The 17,988-nt window shown below is 38.7% G+C and overlaps 1 protein-coding gene and 1 long non-coding RNA gene across 3 annotated transcripts in view; one reads left to right on the top strand and one right to left on the bottom strand.

Moving 5' to 3' along the window:
- The window catches only part of LOC142087188 (uncharacterized), a 116,899-nt gene that overhangs the window by 40,088 nt on the left and 58,823 nt on the right, over positions 1-17,988 (bottom strand). The window lies entirely within an intron of this gene.
- The window catches only part of MMP2 (matrix metallopeptidase 2), a 35,540-nt gene that overhangs the window by 1,766 nt on the left and 15,786 nt on the right, over positions 1-17,988 (top strand). Inside the window, exons 2-7 of the mRNA XM_075161108.1 lie at positions 2,865-3,091; positions 4,718-4,866; positions 6,995-7,123; positions 8,742-8,915; positions 14,743-14,916; positions 16,813-16,986. Coding sequence (XP_075017209.1) covers positions 2,865-3,091; positions 4,718-4,866; positions 6,995-7,123; positions 8,742-8,915; positions 14,743-14,916; positions 16,813-16,986 — 1,027 coding nt within the window. The remainder of the gene's footprint in view (positions 1-2,864; positions 3,092-4,717; positions 4,867-6,994; positions 7,124-8,741; positions 8,916-14,742; positions 14,917-16,812; positions 16,987-17,988) is intronic.

Raw genomic sequence — 17,988 nt, 5'->3', positions numbered from 1 at the left:
CGCAGCCTAGGCCAAGATGTGGTTTACATAGACACTACATTTTCTTCAAGATTCTCTTCTCATTGAACAGCTGGTTATGTTCATTTCTCATCTTCAGTAAAATCTCCATTTTAGGAAAAACTGAGAGGGGTTAGCTTTTTATTTAGAATCCTAGCAAGTAAAATTCTTTACCTTGCCTCATTTTATATTTTTGGTTGTATATCTTACTCCCAAACCTAAAATGGCAAGAGCAGCATCCTGCTTTTTCAGTAAACTTCAGTTCTGATGTATAGTCTATATTATACCATGGTACCTCACAGGGAGATGCAAACAGAAGCATAAGAAAATCTATCAACTGACATTAAAATGAAAATTGGGATAAGAACAGATCCACCAAACTGGCCTGTTTGATTATGTTCTTAATGCATTTCACGTAATTTCCACCAGGCCCCATTAACTATGAATAGACAGAAGCTTAGTGGTAGCAAAGGTGAAACCATTCTGTGTCCATTATTTGCCAGTGCCGCAGCCTCCACTGGAGAAATACCACATCAGAGGTTATAAAAATCACAAAAACTAGGCATAGTCTGTGCTTAGTCAGTAGGTGGATGGAGGACCTTCTGAAGGAAATGGTGTAACACCTTGATGAAATCCTTTTTCTGAGTAAGCTCTGAACCATTTCCTATGCAGGGTAGATGAGGAACGTCTGGACTTAATGAGGTGGTGGTGAAATCCAGGCTTGACCAACTGCAGTCATCAAATATTCTTTGCTATATTTTGCTGATGTAGTGGTCTTATCCCCAGTCTCCTGGGTGAACAGTCAATTAATTAGATACATAAAGTACGGTTTCTCTTAGGAATAATTCCTGGCGCAAGAACTTAAATGTGCAGTCATTTTGTCAGGCTTCTTGTAATCTCAGTTAGAAATAATTCTTTCTGATATTTCTGATGCATTTTTGGCAAATATACCTTTACCTTATTTATGGTGTTTTCCTACCTTGAATTTGTAGTTAATATTTTGGATGTAATACCTGAAGGATGCTTCTTCCTCTGCTACAGACCATTTTACTGGAAAGATCAGTAACTTGAAACCTTCCTGTCTAACAGCATCATTGGCAAGGGCATCTCTCAGCTCTATGCCATGCTAAGCACCAATTTGGGTGGCCTACACATCGGTTTGGGAACACCTGCCATTTGACATGGCTGTAGCTTTTCTTTTAGAGCTAGGCATAAAATATTGCAAACTCAGACTTGAGTGTGGAGTTCCTGAAATCTCTGTGCAAGAGAACCATAAGATTCGCTTTACTGGATAAAGCCTAGAATGCCAGATAGTTTAGTCAAGCTGTTTAGAACCTGTGAATGAAAATAATTAGATTATAATAGATTATTATCATTATGGAAGTACCCAAACTAACATCATCATCATAATCCATTTATCTATTCCCCAGTGAGGATATAAATTCAACAATCTAACGCTGTACGTAACCTAAACAGCATCACTGAGCCTATCTGTGCAACAGCCCAAGCTAAGGCAATAGCTTGAGCTACAGGTTTCCTCAAATTCAGTCTGGATCCAAACACTGAATCCAAAACCTCTAGCTAGCCAGCAGTCTGTTGCGTGGCCATGTTTGTTAGTCTCCAGATAGGAACAGGGTTGACAAAGGATTTTATACCGTTGCTGAAGATATAACCGGAAATCTTCTCGTTTGCTTCTTGTCACTCTTTTTCATTTGAATGACTATGTTTTTATGGCAGGTTTCACCACGTGCTAGAGACTGCCAGGCATTCTCTCGGGGTTGGTCCCTACCCCAAGAAGCCAGTCAACACTGAACCTAAGGGAAGAAATACTAAATACTGAATTGTTTGTGTGAGCTCACTTGTGTATTGCACAAAGGTGGGGACCATGTATGGACCACAGCTGTTTATCTACACTTTAGTTTAACATAAATACGCAGCTTATCAACACACATCTGAAAGACATGGCTGCTTACCTGGAACAATTGCCAGGGAACAGGCTAACCGTTACTCCTCTGGGATTAGAGGCAGCAGCAAACAACAGTCAGACTTTTTTTTTAAATTTTTTTTTAACTGCACTGCACCTGCTAATTAGGTCATACTGATCAAAACGGAAAGTGGAGGAGACTTGGGTGGGTATTATTTTGGATAAGAGATGAAAATAATGGGATTTCTAAGACGAGATAATTTTGTGATCTGCCATCATGGTTGTATCAGAAAGACCAGTCTGGCCACAATCTGCTGGAGTGTTCGATGGAGTTTTAAGTATGCAGATATTGATTGGCTGCAGTGTCCAGGCAAGTGAGATGTTACCAAAGACCACCTTCCTCAGGTCTTTGCAATGTTTGACTCAAAATCAAACACACAACATTCAAATAGCTGTATGCAGTTTGAATAAACAATGCTTTTTATTTTTCCTTGTCAACTAATGTGGTCTCATTTGTGTGGTTGCTTTGATACCTTGACAAGTTTCTCAATAATCCATAGAGTCTTCCAAGAAAAAAATACACAAAATCTAAAACTCTAAGCAGATTTATACATCATAAAGAACCAAAAAAGATAAACCCATTTTTACTTTGTAGTTCTACATTAAAGCTCTATGCTCTACTTACTAATAAAGCAATTCATTAAGTAAAGGTGATAGCTAATAGTGGAAATGATTGCTTAATTAGCAATGTTGTGTGATCAAGGATGGTTTGTGTCAATTAAGGAGATTCTGCTGGTCTCTCAGTTACTAATAATAGTAATTTTGAAAAGAAAGCTTGCAAATTACAGATGGAAAGTTAACATGGAATTACAGTATTTATTTGTAATGATTAACTACTTCTTTTATGAATTTTAAAGTCTTTGTTCTGTGCTTTTTTCCCAAGCAATACCTGAATAAATACTATGGGTGCCCAAAAGACAATTGCAATTTATTTGTCCTGAAAGATACTTTGAAGAAAATGCAGAAATTTTTTGGGCTGCCTGAAACAGGAGATTTGGATCAAAATACTATTGAGACAATGAAGAAACCCCGCTGTGGTAACCCAGATGTAGCCAATTACAACTTCTTTCCAAGAAAGCCAAAATGGGAAAAGAATCATATAACATACAGGTACTGACTGGTGACGTTGGGTTTTGCTCATACATAGCCATAGCGCTTTTGAGAACCAATCAAACAAGACACTTAGAAGTGGAGTAGCTGCTTAGTGGGCTAAACAGGGTTTCTTGAATTAGAATCTCTTTGTGTTTGGATAACTACCAAACTAGCAAACACCTCTGAGATTTCAAATTACAAAATTTCAGGAATAATAATCTAAAGATCAGCTTTATGGTTCTGGTTGAGACTAAAGAGATTTTGGTTTTATTCTTTGCTCTGCTGCAAGCATCCTAAGGGAACTGGAGCAGGAATATCTCACCTGCTCATCTGCTGTGCAGGGACCACAGTACTTATTGACTGCAGGGGCCATGTAAGAGGACAAACTCCTCTGCATTCAGCAGTCATAAAAATGGAGGTCATCAAATAGATTTTAAAAGAAAACAATGGTATTTCAGATATATACAGACATGATTTAAAGCAAGCTTATTGCAACAGGTTTGGCATGTTTTAATTTCTTACTCTTACTCTGAAGAGTTAGGGACCAATATAGCTCTCACTGAAGTCAGTAATAAAAAACAAAAAATCTCGTTACCTTAAGTGGTCCAGGAACAAACTTTTAGCACCAATGAGAACAAACAGCAGATTTGTCTTAACTGCTTGACTTGGTCTGTTGCTTCCTCACAAGTTTTGACTCAAAGCATCCCTCGTTCTGCGACTAGCCTAATAAACACTGAAAAAACCCGTGGCAGCTCTTGCAGCCCCCTCTTGCTGATGTGCTTCCTCTGATTCTTCCTCGTTCTCCTTTGGCACAAAGTAGTTTCCCTTCACTATGCACAGCCCCAGCAGCAAAGAATTGGAAACTTGTCTTTACATGGAGGTTAGCTGGCTATAATATAAGGCACTAAGAAGTCCAATGAAAATATATAAAGAAGAAGAAAGCAATGCACTTAAGAGTTTGTCCCTTTCTCATGTCAGGCCTATGGCTCTGTCTTACATGCTTTTACCTCCTGTTTCCCCATATATCCTATTGCCAATGTAACCGACACGCTGGTAAAGGATTAGCATTCAACTGGGATGAAACAACATACAGCTAACTACAAGGGTGAGGGAGAAGGGCTGTTTTTCTGTTATTATTAAAGAGCAAAACAATTCACACTTGAAACTTTCAGAATGTTATTGAGCTCTTTTTCTGGCAAATGAATCTTATATATCAAGATGTGTTTGTATGTTCATGCCTAAAGTGACAGTATGACTTGCAAGCTAAACAGTCTACAAAAATGTAAATCTCAAATCTAATGGAGCAAAAGAACATAAGGTGATGTCTTGGCAGCACCTCAGCGCTGATGCAAAACCCTGAATATTTTGTGCAAGGCCCACTGCCATGCAGACTTTACAGCCTCTGGCTATATAATTTTATTCATACTGCTGCATCAATTCCAAAGGAAAATAAATAGTAAGCGCCACATCTAAACACATCTCTGAATCAAAGGAAAGTGTCTAGATCTCACGGGAAGCAGTGTTGCCTCTTAACCGGTTTCACTACTGAGTCTACTCAGCATTTTGATCAGTAAACAACAAAAACTGGGAGAGGGTTTATGTGTTTTTATGTATATGTATTTAACTCTTCCTCTTATCTCTAAGGATTATAGGCTATACCCCGGATTTGGATCCTGAGACAGTAGATGATGCCTTTGCTCGAGCCTTTCAAGTCTGGAGTGATGTCACACCACTGAGATTTAACCGAATAAACGATGGAGAAGCAGACATTATGATTAATTTTGGCCGATGGGGTATATTTTTCTATTTTTACATATGTTTTTGGTTTTGTTCCTTTCATTAATCCTTAGTATTGGAATGATCTACCCTCAATAAGTAGTACGTATGAGCCTTTCTGGCAAACCTTGTCCTAGTTAGCACTTGGCTTATACAGGCTAAGATCTAGTTTCACTAAGATTTTTTTTTTCTTTCTTATACATGAGAGAGAGAAGTATTTATACAATACCCTTATACTATATTTATCTTTCCAAAAGAGAATCGCTAGGGGCAACATTTTATTTTTAAATTTACAAATCAGAAATAGAACTGGGAAATATTGGTACAGATCTTCAGATGATGTGAGCTGGCTTCCTGCCACAGAAAAGAATGGAATGCCATCGTACTGTTTATTTATAGCTCTGTACTCAGTTTTCCAGTGATAGTGGTGGAGGTCCTAACATATTGGAGCTTAAAAATGGATTTGTGACTTTCAATTTTGACTCCATAGCCAGCCTCTGTTCTTTAGCATAGCAGAATGCAGGCCTTCAATGCATTCTTTGGTCTTGAGGAATTTAAAAATATGGATCATAAGCTGAATTACGGTTTGAGGCCAGCTGATGATAGGTGACTTGATTCATTTTCATTGTACATGCTTTCTCAATTAATTTTGGTTTCCCCTGAAAGAATGTTTATAGCTTTTCAGTGTAAACCTGGGGCATTTTAACTTCTTACGGACAGTAACAGAATTCTTAATACTAATGAAGATACTTGTGCAGCCAATCACTTGGGAGGTAGACTTTGGAAGTGAAGTGAACAGTTCAAAGAATAACTGAGCTCTTTGTAAAAGCCTTCATTTCAAGCTGGTTTTCTTTGCTTTTGCTACTGATGAGTTGACCTCAAAAGCTTCAAAGATTCTGTACAGAACTCAAAACTTCAGATTCTCATCCAGGCTGGCTTGGTTTGCAAAAAAGAAGTCTTACAAAAGCAGAAGTGTTTCTGCTGGTTTTAGTACTTGCTGGTTATAGTCAGCTCAGAAACAGTGGGAGAACAACTTCTTCCACATTCATTCACTCTTATCACTTTACTGCATGTCAGATTCACAGGAGCTGGGACATCCACAACGTTTTTCATTTTTAAGCTTTCTCTTAAGCAAAGGATCTATTTTGAAATAAATGGGAGTAAAGCATCTAATATATGTCAAAATTTTCTCCTTGACAACTGACACACTAGTCTACTGAAATGAATGAACTGAACTAGTATTGGGGAGTGACACCAGCATGAAATCAGTGTAACAGAGTAGAGAATCGGGCCTGTGTATTTAGGGCTTCTGTTAAATGGCAAGACATCAGACCAAAAGGTCTGAAATGATGCAACTGGAGATGCTGGCAGCCAGCTTTGATGCACAGGTCAGTGCGGTGGGAAAGCTATGAATACTAGGGTTATGCCCTTGCCAGCCTGCCTTACCCACATGCGGTGTACTTCCAAGAAAAGCCTACAGTGTAATAACAGGAGAGCTACTTAACCTGCTGTTGCCCTGTGAGCTGCCTGAGTCTCGGAGTGGTTGATGTGGAGGAGGAATAGGCTCATTCACAGGACTCGGAGCACTGAATAAGAGCTAGCTTTCCAGAGGCTCACTACTGAGACACTCAGCTGATTTGCTTTCCTGCTCCTGCACTAGGAAAAGAGCACAGCAGTCTGAGGTGCAGCAGAAAAGAGTTGCCTGCAAAAAGAAGTCTGCCTTTACTTTCCAATCTCTGTGTTGGAGACTGATATGAATTATCTGGAAATACCTCTCATCTACAATGTTTATTTTACAGCTCCTACCAGTCTCCATTGAGAAACAGCAGTGTGTATGCAATCATACACCTAATGTACATTTCACTGTTCTTCACTGCCTTTGATTCCTTTCCACAATACTTACAAGATATAAAATAACATGCTGTGACAACTGCAGTACTGACACTTAATGTTCTTTGTAAGAACTGGCTTCTTCTCTTCTGGTTCAGTCTTGCCAGCACAACTCATACCAATAAACTCACTCACTAGAGTATTCTGCTGCTGTCTTGGATGGGAAAGTACACATGATAATCATCATTCATGTATAGACTCTGACAGAGCTGAGGTCATTAGAAACTGCTCTTTTTTGTCTGCTTCCTCTTGCAGAACATGGTGATGGCTATCCATTTGATGGCAAAGATGGTCTCCTGGCTCATGCCTTTGCACCAGGGCCAGGAATTGGAGGAGACTCCCATTTTGATGATGATGAACTGTGGACTCTTGGAGAGGGGCAAGGTACCAGACTTTTTAATGTTTCAGAACATATGGCCTGCTGGCTGCTATGTTTTAATACTGTTTCAGGGCACTGCACTAAATGTTTTCATTGACATGTCAATAAATGTTAGGAGATGAAAATTAATTTATACAATTTACATTGTTCTCTACAAAATGTTTACGTAATTCCTAAATAAATGTTACCTAGGATTTTCCTTTCTGTTCCTCTACTGTTGCCCCTCCAAAAACTGAATTCATAAGGGGCCTGATGCTGTACAACTGTCATGAATTGTGGGAAAAGTACAAAGCCACGACTATGATTTTGAATGCTTCAGTTCTCAGGGACTCAAACTACAACACCTTTAAGTTCATTTGTAAGAGGCAGACTGGCCAGTGCTTTTCGGCTGACATACCCTTTTTAAGATGACTTAAGCTGTGGCTCCAGTTGTTAAAAATGGAACCATCCACCCGAATAAGGATTTATATACTCATGCTATCTGTCAAAAACAAATGGAATATAAATCCTTCATGCTGAAGACTGAAACAAAATCAACATCAAACTGTGGATTAAGAACATCTCCAAGAATCTTTAACGGGCAGTTTGCCATGCCCTTTAGAAGAAAACAACTGAAGTCCAGATAATATCACCTGAACTAGAAAAACAAGACCAAGTATTAGTAGTTTGGAACCTCTTTTTTCTGCTTGAACTTTGCCACAATCATATATACTAATTATAATTCTTCTACTGTAAAATAATTTGGAAAACGTAGAATAAGAATGCAAACTCATGTTTGCCTTTCATTTCAAATTCTAGTTTTCTCAGCTGTCCTCCCATTGAAAAAAATAATTGAACTTTAATACCAAAATAGTCAACTTCCTTCTGTTTGGCTTTCTTTTAACTTAGCAGAAGCATTAACTGGTAGCTGTATTAACTGGACTGGATCCCTGCCTCAGACTAACAACGAACAGGAGGAAACTGTTTTCCGTATTAGTGGAAATGCTGCACAAGCATCCAGTTAGTTACTGCCATTAAAAGGAATGCTATGGATAAGTGAATTATCTATACATTAACATACATTACAGCACCAGTACTGTAGTCTTAGGACTACATGTGACAAACTGAAATAAAACCCAGGATCTGGGTGTGTCTGCGTTACCACCCTATCCCCCAGTGCCGCAGCAGATCTCATTCAAGTCAAATTGGAAATACCAAAGTAGTTGATGAGGCACAAGGCATGTTCAGCTCATGCTCAACTGCTGCCTGGAACCTTTCAAATTATACTCAACATTTTAGACCATATTACCAAAGAAATTAAATTACTAAATGTATTAGCAGCATGTTTATGAGTTTGGATTGCCATAGTAACAACAACATATATATTTTTCTGGGCTGATTGTAAGGACTGTTCATTCTAACACTTCACCATGAGTAATATCCATGTAATTCTTTCAGAATTACAAGTTCTTATTTCAGCTATGATCATCTTGCCAATAGAAAGACCAACAGCATATTGAATTTCAAAGTGGAAATTCAGACTGCATTTCTATACCAATGTCCTCCAGGAGAACATGGCCAGAAATTGTATTTTTTTATATCAGTTGGTGGCTAATTTCACCACTGCATTTGTTCTCTTCACAGTGGTTAGAGTGAAGTATGGAAATGCAGATGGTGAATACTGCAAATTTCCCTTCTGGTTCAATGGCAAGGAATACAACAGCTGCACAGACGCAGGACGCAGCGATGGATTCCTCTGGTGTTCCACAACCAAAGACTTTGATGCAGATGGCAAATATGGCTTTTGTCCCCACGAGTGTAAGTAGATCGTTGTTTCTACTGTTTCTTCCTGGTAGACTGTTCCCTACTTATTTTGCCCATCCACTTCTCCTAGTACTTTTTCCACTTCCTTTCTGGCAGGTTTAGATTTACTGCTCTTTAATATCTCCTCAGTATCTAAACAGACAAAACTCCCTAAAGGCTCCCTTGGTGTAGTAGAGTTTGTAACTGATGATGACCCAGGCCGGGGCATTTCTCTAAAAACAAGGACATATTGAAGATAGGTCTGAAGCAATGTTGGCCCCACATATACATCAAACACGCTACAGGTTCAGTTTCATGATCCAGGAAAGACAACCACCTTTTAGAGTAAGGATAGGGCCGAATTTGGAGATGGAGCACACTAAATGACAGAAATCTCTCCCTAAATTGCAGGCCATTCCACTAACAGTTGCAATTGCATCTCCTTCAAAAGCAGTAACTGACAAAAACTAGCAGTTAAGGATAAAACCCATTAAGCCAAACTTCTATAACTTCGCATACTGATTTTACGAACTGGTGGCCCAGGTCCACTGAGTCTGGGAGCCCTTTTAGTGCAACCTGACACTACTATTTTCACACATCACCCTTTAAATGACCTTATACTGCTTTTCCTAATAAAAAATGGTTGAATTTCAAGTGAATATCTATGCTGGTACAAAGTTATTTATATGTTGGTACATTGCAAATTGTTAGCCAGGAGAGCACTCACATTTTTAGAATTCAGGTTTTTATTTGTAACGCAGGTCTCCGGACTCTTACTCGTGAAGCAGTTCCAACAGCTCACTTTAAATAGAGGAATGACACTGCATTTCAGAAATCAGTATAGTACAAAACTATTAGAGGGTCTAGGAAAGCTAAGATCGTACTTAATTTCTAACTTTCTAGAATGTGAACAGAATCCTCTGTTTCACATGCAATTTATTTCATATTCGGAAACACTCATTTACAGACTAGACAATGCGTATAATGCTTTCATGTAGCCATAACTTTTTAAAAATATAGACAATATGATGATTATCTTTCAAATGAAATTATGACAATGTTCCTGTTAAACATCGGGAACATGTATTTATATGCCTGACAATTTTGATGAGTCTACTAGATATAAGATTTCAGACAATTTATTATTATATGAGTTTTAATTTGATCTCCTGTATATCACACAGCAGGAAACCTTTAGAGAAACAATTAAGTATAATTGGCTGTAGCTTACTGTGCTAATTTATCAGCAGTGAGAAGAATAGAGAAGGTAAGGGGCTTTTACCGCTTGTTCCATCTCCTGTTTGCCAGCTCCAGTGCTGGCACCTATATTCATGGACATTCCCAGTACTGCAGTTTCCCAGATTCACTTTTTTCCCTTTGTACATAACACATTGCTATAAGCTTTTGGCAGCAGGGAGTGTTTCATCACTCTTGTTACCTTATGTCCTGAGCAACGGACCCAGAGGGTCACTAAAACTCCTGCCTGCTACTGCTGTGTCATAACAAATAGTAAGAGAGTTATGAAAGAGAATGAAACAGAAAACAATGGAGCTTTTGTTGGACGCATGCTAATCCCGCTTGGAACAATAGTACTAAACTTATTTATAATATTAGGGCTACATGCAGTCAGTACAAGGAAAGAGAATGCAGATTGCTGAGAGAAAATTAGTGATGCTAAAGATGCAAAGCTAACAAAACAAGACATGTTCAGGGTTTTGCCAAACCAAGAGTGCACAAGCACAGCCCGACATGTCCCAGGCAAGCCTCAACGAGTACTGTAAAAACACATGTATATGCGTTAATACGTATGTGTCAGTTAAGTACACGTAATTTTTCGAAAGATGTGTATGTAGAAAAAGTTCAGATACCCTGTCTTCAAAACTTCTGTGGTATCCTATTGTAGCCAAACACTAAATGGATTCCTGCTTGACAAATTTTGGGGATTTCTCAAGTTCATTTGCAAGACCATGCAATTTCCAATATAAGATTACAAATTTTCTGCATCAGGATGCTAGTGGTTTGCAAAAATAATTTGTTGTAGAACATATCACACAGCAGGAAAACCCTAATGTGATTAAAAAAATATTCTTTAATTTCCTAATTGCCTGTTATAGATCACATCTAGAGCTGGGATCTACCATGGTGACAGCTATTTATACGACTATAGGGGATGAACAAGCAGAAGAGTGAACTTTTAACAGACTTCAGTTAATAAAAAAAAAGTTATCGTTAGTTACATGACTTTCAGAACTGGCTTCTTTAGCCTAACATTTACTTCAGTAGATTATATGTGTGCACACGCACATACCCACACAATCATTTTTTCCTAAAACTTTGCTATCTCCTTCATTCCCCACCTTTCCCCAGATCTCCTCTGCCTCAGGTTAATCTTTCCAGCTGGAAAAGAGCAAAATTGGGCTTATTTCTTTATAATACCCCAAACACTAAGATGTAGTCGGAACAAAGTCCAGATTATAGGTAGCTGGACAAACCAAGATCCACATACCCTGGCTGATGCCTTTGTAAAATCCCAAAGTCATACAAGACTGAAAATGTAAGCAGTGAAGCACTCTCGGGGAGAGTTGGTTCTGGAAGTTGATGTTCCTGGAAATGCTTGTGTCAAGGTTACTGAAATGGAACAGAAGGTTTTCAGCCTTTTGTTTCTGATGTAATTGTTTCGCAAGATCCTTGAACAGTTATGCACAGATGTTTCTTATTAAATTCAGAGCAGCATTGTTCACTCATTATTCCAAGACACCATTGCTAAAACCCGGCTAATAAATTCAGATAGGGGAGGATTTACATCACAGAGTCTGTGTTGGGGGCAACATTCCTAATTGTCAGTGTTTCTCCCCTATTTAAATCACTGAAGTTAGTTTCAATTCTTCTTGTTATAGAGCCACGCTGTGTATTTGGAAACATTTTTAAAGCTATGGTACTGCACCAGGCTTTTCTAAAGTTAATCCCAGATCTGTACCCTAATTTTGTAGACTGATTCAACTATCATTTGTCAAAGCAGAAGAAGGGAAAGCAGAAAGTTATCTACCTACTACACAAACCTTACGCAGGTGTGCTGAACCCCTCCTTTGCCATATGGGATCAAGGGATCTTGAATCTCTCTACCAAACTCCACTGCCACTACAGGAAGTTTACGCTCCTTTGGTCCGCTGATATCTAACGTTATGATATCTGTACTCTGCCCGTACCTCCCTCACGCTGGTCACAACTGATGTAGGCTGCTGCTCGACTGCTCTCCCAGGCAGAACCCTCATGTAGCTGCAGCTACCTCCACCTTGGATCTGTGCCGCGGGGTTTTTAGCAGCCTTCCAGCCTGAGGTTTCCTTACATCACAACTGGCTGATTTTTCTGGGAAGAGCTAACAGCACAGTGCAGCTCACAGATTAGTAATGTCCAGTCTGAATCTGCTCTCACATCAGCATATCTTCACTGGTTTTTAAATTGCTGAGCTTTCCATGATGCAGAACAAGAGTCAGGCCCTTTAAGATCCCCTTACAAGTAAATAAAGCCTTTGTTGTGTTTTGGGGGAAACTGACCTAGTCTCTGTCTTTAACTTTCATTTACATTAAAGCAAAGAATTTTCTAATTAAGGCAGGGGAGGGGAGGGGGAGGATTTGAAAACTTAATAAACCGTTGTTGTTACCATCACATGATGTTACCTCAAGCAAAATGAAAAACTGCATTTTGACTGTGACTCAGAAAGTCTCCATGCAAAGCAGAAAGAGATCGACTTTCCATAAGGTTTTTGCAACTTAGCCACATTTAAACCAATAGAAAAGGCTATTAAAATACAGAGTTTGCCAGATCTAGAGCTGGAAGCAGCTCATGTGGTAAATGAGTCATCTAAACAACTCAGTTTAATTTTGCCTTCCAGTTCTATCATTTCTTTATAAAAAAAGAAAGTCTTTCTCCAATCACAATAGCCACAGTCCTAGTTAATGCACGTTTCCTAACTTATTACAGCATCTGAGACAAATACAAACATTTGCAGCTTGCTCTTTTGGGGAGGCACAGTGTGTGTTGCAGTTATCTTGATAAGCACCTTTTGCCTGTGTGACTGCTTCCATGTCCAGGATGCAGAAGGATACAGATGAGAGCTCGGCCAGATCAGAGGTTCAGTGAACTTGCAGGGTTAGCCAGGCCTGCAAAGCTCCAAGTCCTCTGAGAAGTGGGACTGGAACTTACCTCAGTAACTTACTGGTTCATGCCCCTGATACTGTGGCCAATTACTGATTTAAGTAGAAAAGGCAAAATGAATCATCTGTGTCACAATACCCCATCGTTAAAACCCTTCCCAGTCACCCTTCAGCCAGAAAAGGTCTTGGGTTTTTATTTATTACCAATCTAAAAAGTGAAGCACACTCATAAACAATGTCTCTTCGCATCAACGTATCAGACTAAGAAAAGGCAAAACCCCTCAAGTCCTACACAAAGACACTGAGGCTACAATGGCTTTTTGGTCATCAAAAGCGACAACAGCAAAGTTAGAAATAACCTGCCAAGCCTTCCCACACATGTGTTTGTGTTTTAGCTGTAACTTTAAACTGGGGGAAGGAGAGGGAGAAAGGTGTCCCCCTGGGCATCTTAAAAAAGGCCAAATCATGCACACTTTACACTAGGAATTCAAACAGACGTGTTTCATTCTGAGGTGCTGTTCTTAAATCTCAAGGGGAATTAGCACATGGCTGCATGAAGGACTTTTTGCCTCTGTTCAGTGCAAGGCCTGGCCCCGTTTGTTGCCCTCACGGTTTCCTCTCACCAGCACATGGCACTCACAGACACTGTCCTACTACTGAGGTTTCCCACAGATAGAGCAGCCAAGAGAAGACACAGGCAGATACACAAGATGCTCCAATGCAGGTGCTCCAAGCCACCTGCATTTTCATGTAATTCAATCTGGACATACATTTTTTAAACAGCAGCATAAGAAATGTTATCTGTCTTCCTCTAGATATTCCAGAAAGTTTACTAAAATCCTAAAACAGATCCCAGAACCCTTGCCTCAGTTTAATCTATACTCCTTCATCCACAAGAGATTTCTGGTTCTCAGGGTTGAGCCATGGGGCCTTGTTTGTGTATAAACAACCCCTAGAAAACCGATACACTACGTTCAGGAACATGAACGAAGCAAAAGACAGGAGAAGCCCTCCAGTGTTGAGCTTTGTTGGAGAAGTCGTATTTGTCCTCTCTTGCTTACCTATTGAGTGCCTGAGCCCAGCTGCGTGGATTCTCAGAAATGAGAAGCAAAGCCTAGAGGAAAAGCCTACAGGGTATTATCTGACTTTAATTCTACGGTATGTCAGCATCTTAAGGAAACTGAAAATGTACACAGATGGCCATTGGGAAAAACTGATCTGGCTTGTCTGTGGCTCTGGACAAAGGTTGCCATTCTAGCTAACATTTTTGATGCAAGGTAAGTGAATCAGCAAAGCACTAAGGAGCACGAGTGACTTTCCCACCATCCTCTTTCTAAATGTTGTTTCAAGAAAGGATATTAATTTTATGTTATGAGGCAGGCTATAAAGGATTCACACAATTCAAACCACATACAAGCAGCTTGGTAGAATTTTCTTCATTCCCAGTTCATTTATAAAGATCAATCAGTCATTCCTTTCTAGACACTTGTGAGATTGTAACATTCCTTGTCTATCTTGCCAAAGCATTTCATTGTTGGTGTAAAATAGAGGTTTTAAGTGTGAACTGCACCACGCACAACGGCTGTCACCTCTGTCAAGACCTTCGCACGTTACCATTGGCACATTGTGACTCCTCGTTGATATTGAGCATTGCGTATTGACATTTTTCTCTTTCGTTCTCGCTACAGCACTTTTTACAATGGGCGGCAATGGTGACGGGCAGCCATGCAAATTTCCCTTTAAATTTCAAGGCCAATCCTATGACCAGTGCACAACAGAAGGCAGGACAGATGGATACCGATGGTGTGGAACCACTGAAGACTATGATAGAGATAAGAAATATGGATTCTGTCCAGAGACTGGTACGAGGGATGTTGTTTGCATAACACAGTCTAATTTGTCATTGTTTTAAGTAACAAAAGTCTCCTTTTTTACACCTTCACCAGAGCATACAAAAGTTGATGAGTTAGGCACAATTTCAGCATAGGTGGCCAAGGAAGTAACTAGAACAGGAGCGATCTATGTAAACGATACGGTATGCTGTAGCACACCAAGTTTATCAGGGATACACAAATGTCACTGAATCATAGAACTAAATGTCTACCGCTGCAGGATAATTACGAGTAGATTACAATTTGTTAATGGCCCTGGAAAAGAAGTCAGACGAAAGCATGAATAATATTTTAGCTTAATACTTACCATTTACACTTGAAAAAAGAAATCCTGTTTAGTATGTTAAGCTTGAGTTAATAGATCTTTTCACCAATTCAAAAGGACTAAGTGAAATGGTTTAGCCAGGAAAATAGATTTCTGCTTTCTTCACAATTTTTTATACTTTTTAACTTGAGTTTTATTACATAAAGGAACAAAAATTAATTTATAGCCTTGTATAGCTTGGCAGGTGTTCAATTTTAGGATACAGACTAAAGCCATAAGTATTTAGACTGTGTAAGTTAGCTATGGCAGTTCTAAAATCTCAGGCCTTTAACAGAGCCAAGGTGAAGCTACATTCACCCTGTAGCACCCTGACGCTACATTCAAGCATACATGCACCCTGGTTTTTGAGTCTTTTGAAAACGCCCTAACCATTTGCAATAGGGATTCGATGTGTTGGTGTTTGGCTTCCTGTTACTTTTGATAACCAGGTGTAACCTTTCAATTTTACTTTACAGACGTTTAAAAAAAAATTTAAAAGAAAGGATCAAATTCATTTAACTTGCTACACAGTTAGGAAGAGAAAAATTGAAAGGATAGTTCAACAAACAAAAGAACCAATATATCTAGAATCAATATATCCAAAGTTCTAGGTAACACAGTCTCTATCACTGGGACCAAGAAATAAGTTTAAGCCTTTTTTTCAGCATAAAAGATTATTGCTTGAGGTAGATTTTTTTTTTTTTTAACTTCTGGCTTATTAATTAATAGTAATGAATAAGAAATAAATAATAATAAATAATTAGGGACACAACCAGCTTTGCCTCTGTGTTGCTCTGTGTACCTTCCCACAAGATAGACCATAATTTGAAAGGAACTGTAATTGCTGGGTAGCAGCGTAAATGGAATTTAAATGAGAACACACTTAGGGGAAAATTTACAAGTTTTGGTAAAAATACTGGCTTTAAAAAAAAAAAAAGTCATCCACGTTTGATATCCTTTTCTTCAGAAAATGTGTAAAATCATATGCCTTTAAACTGTACCCGGCTGTCAGCATAAAACAATTCCTTAATTTATTTGCTATGACTCCTCTTCTGGACCTTTTGTTTTTGTTTTTTTTTTTTTTTTACTTCAAACCTTATACTTCAGTGGGACACCTACTACCCAGGTGGATACTCAACAGCCCTTTAACCTTTCTGACACTAAATCTACCTTTGACCTATTTGAGACACACTTTAACATATCACTAGGAAAGACCATCAAAATGACAACACAAAGACACTTGCTACACAATCACCTTCCACAAAACTGTTAACTGCTGCTTTCTCAGAGCTGTGAACATGAGTCCGGGGCTCATTCTTAATCCAACCAAAACTATTGTCAAGTTCATTGCAATGGCAATGCTCAGACGTTTTTCCTTTTTTTCTGTGTCAGTCAATTTTCTTTTGAAATATTACTTTTAATCTTACTCCTCATGTTCTTAAGAGGATTGCAGATTTTCTGCTTGCCTTCTGGTTTTAACGTGTAGTTTAGGAGAAGATGCATCAGCTTAATCTCACAAAAGAGATTCCCTGCTCATTGTGTTTTTCTGTCGTTTTTCACAGCCATGTCAACAGTTGGTGGAAATTCAGAGGGAGCCCCTTGTGTATTCCCTTTCATCTTCCTTGGGAATAAATACGAGTCCTGTACGAGTGCAGGTCGCAATGATGGCAAGCTGTGGTGCGCCTCCACTAGTAGCTATGATGATGACCGCAAGTGGGGCTTTTGTCCAGATCAAGGTAACACAGTTTGTCAGAGCAATACAATGGTAACAGTGATGACATCACACTTACGATGATTTCATTCTCATACTTATCACTCCTGTCTGGTTACAGTACTTCTCCCTAGCCCGAAATCTGAGCAAAACCCCTACATTTAAATGTGAGACTATTGTTAAAGAGTCAGTCCCAGAGCTCACCTGCATGAAACATTCAGCTTTTCTAAAATTACAATGATAAAGTATCTTTCCAAAATATAAACCCCAAAACCATTTAATAAATAAATAAATGTTTTTCTCATCACCAGTTTTTCCTTCCAAGGATGAAAACCACAAGTACTATAGTATTTCACTAGTATGTAATAATTATACTCTGATATTGGCCAAATTAGGAACAAATGCTAAATGTAAAAAATTAATACATTTGTGACTGATATTGTCAAAGATGAAAAACATGTTTAAAAAAAATGAGAGAAACAGCATAAAGTTTGTATGGTGAATATCAGTATTTAAAGTTATTTTGGTTAATCTTTGTCCTTATTTGTAACATGGGTAAAATTAAATATAGCAAAAGGCTTTTTACACATTTACAAACAAATGCTAGATTCAGATTTCTCTTTTAGGAGGAAAATAACTGCCAAATTTCAGAGACTGTTTGGGCATAATTGATAAAATGTCATCCTATGATAAAAGATTTTTTTTAACCTAACAATATTTGGTACAACAGTGCTGATTCAGGCTCTGTTCACAGACACACAGGTAGACAGAACTGTTTACCACTTGCATGCCATTTCATGATGAAAAGTAAGATTTGAGGTCTAGATTGCTAGTTTAATTCTTCTGTGCTTAAAAAAAAATCTCTGATTTTATTTGCTACACTTCCTTTTCTCACAGAAGTATTAAGACTGTGGTCAAAGTCACTTGCATGTGAGACAGCAGCAAACATCAGCTACAGAAGTTTTAGAATCTCTCTAATGAAATGTCATTTCTGGCAATATGTATGACATTCACCATTGGAGGCTGT

This window comes from Calonectris borealis, chromosome 12 (genome assembly GCF_964195595.1).
Source record: "Calonectris borealis chromosome 12, bCalBor7.hap1.2, whole genome shotgun sequence".
Classification (NCBI taxonomy): domain Eukaryota; kingdom Metazoa; phylum Chordata; class Aves; order Procellariiformes; family Procellariidae; genus Calonectris; species Calonectris borealis.
This window is presented reverse-complemented; position numbering and strand designations above follow the sequence as displayed.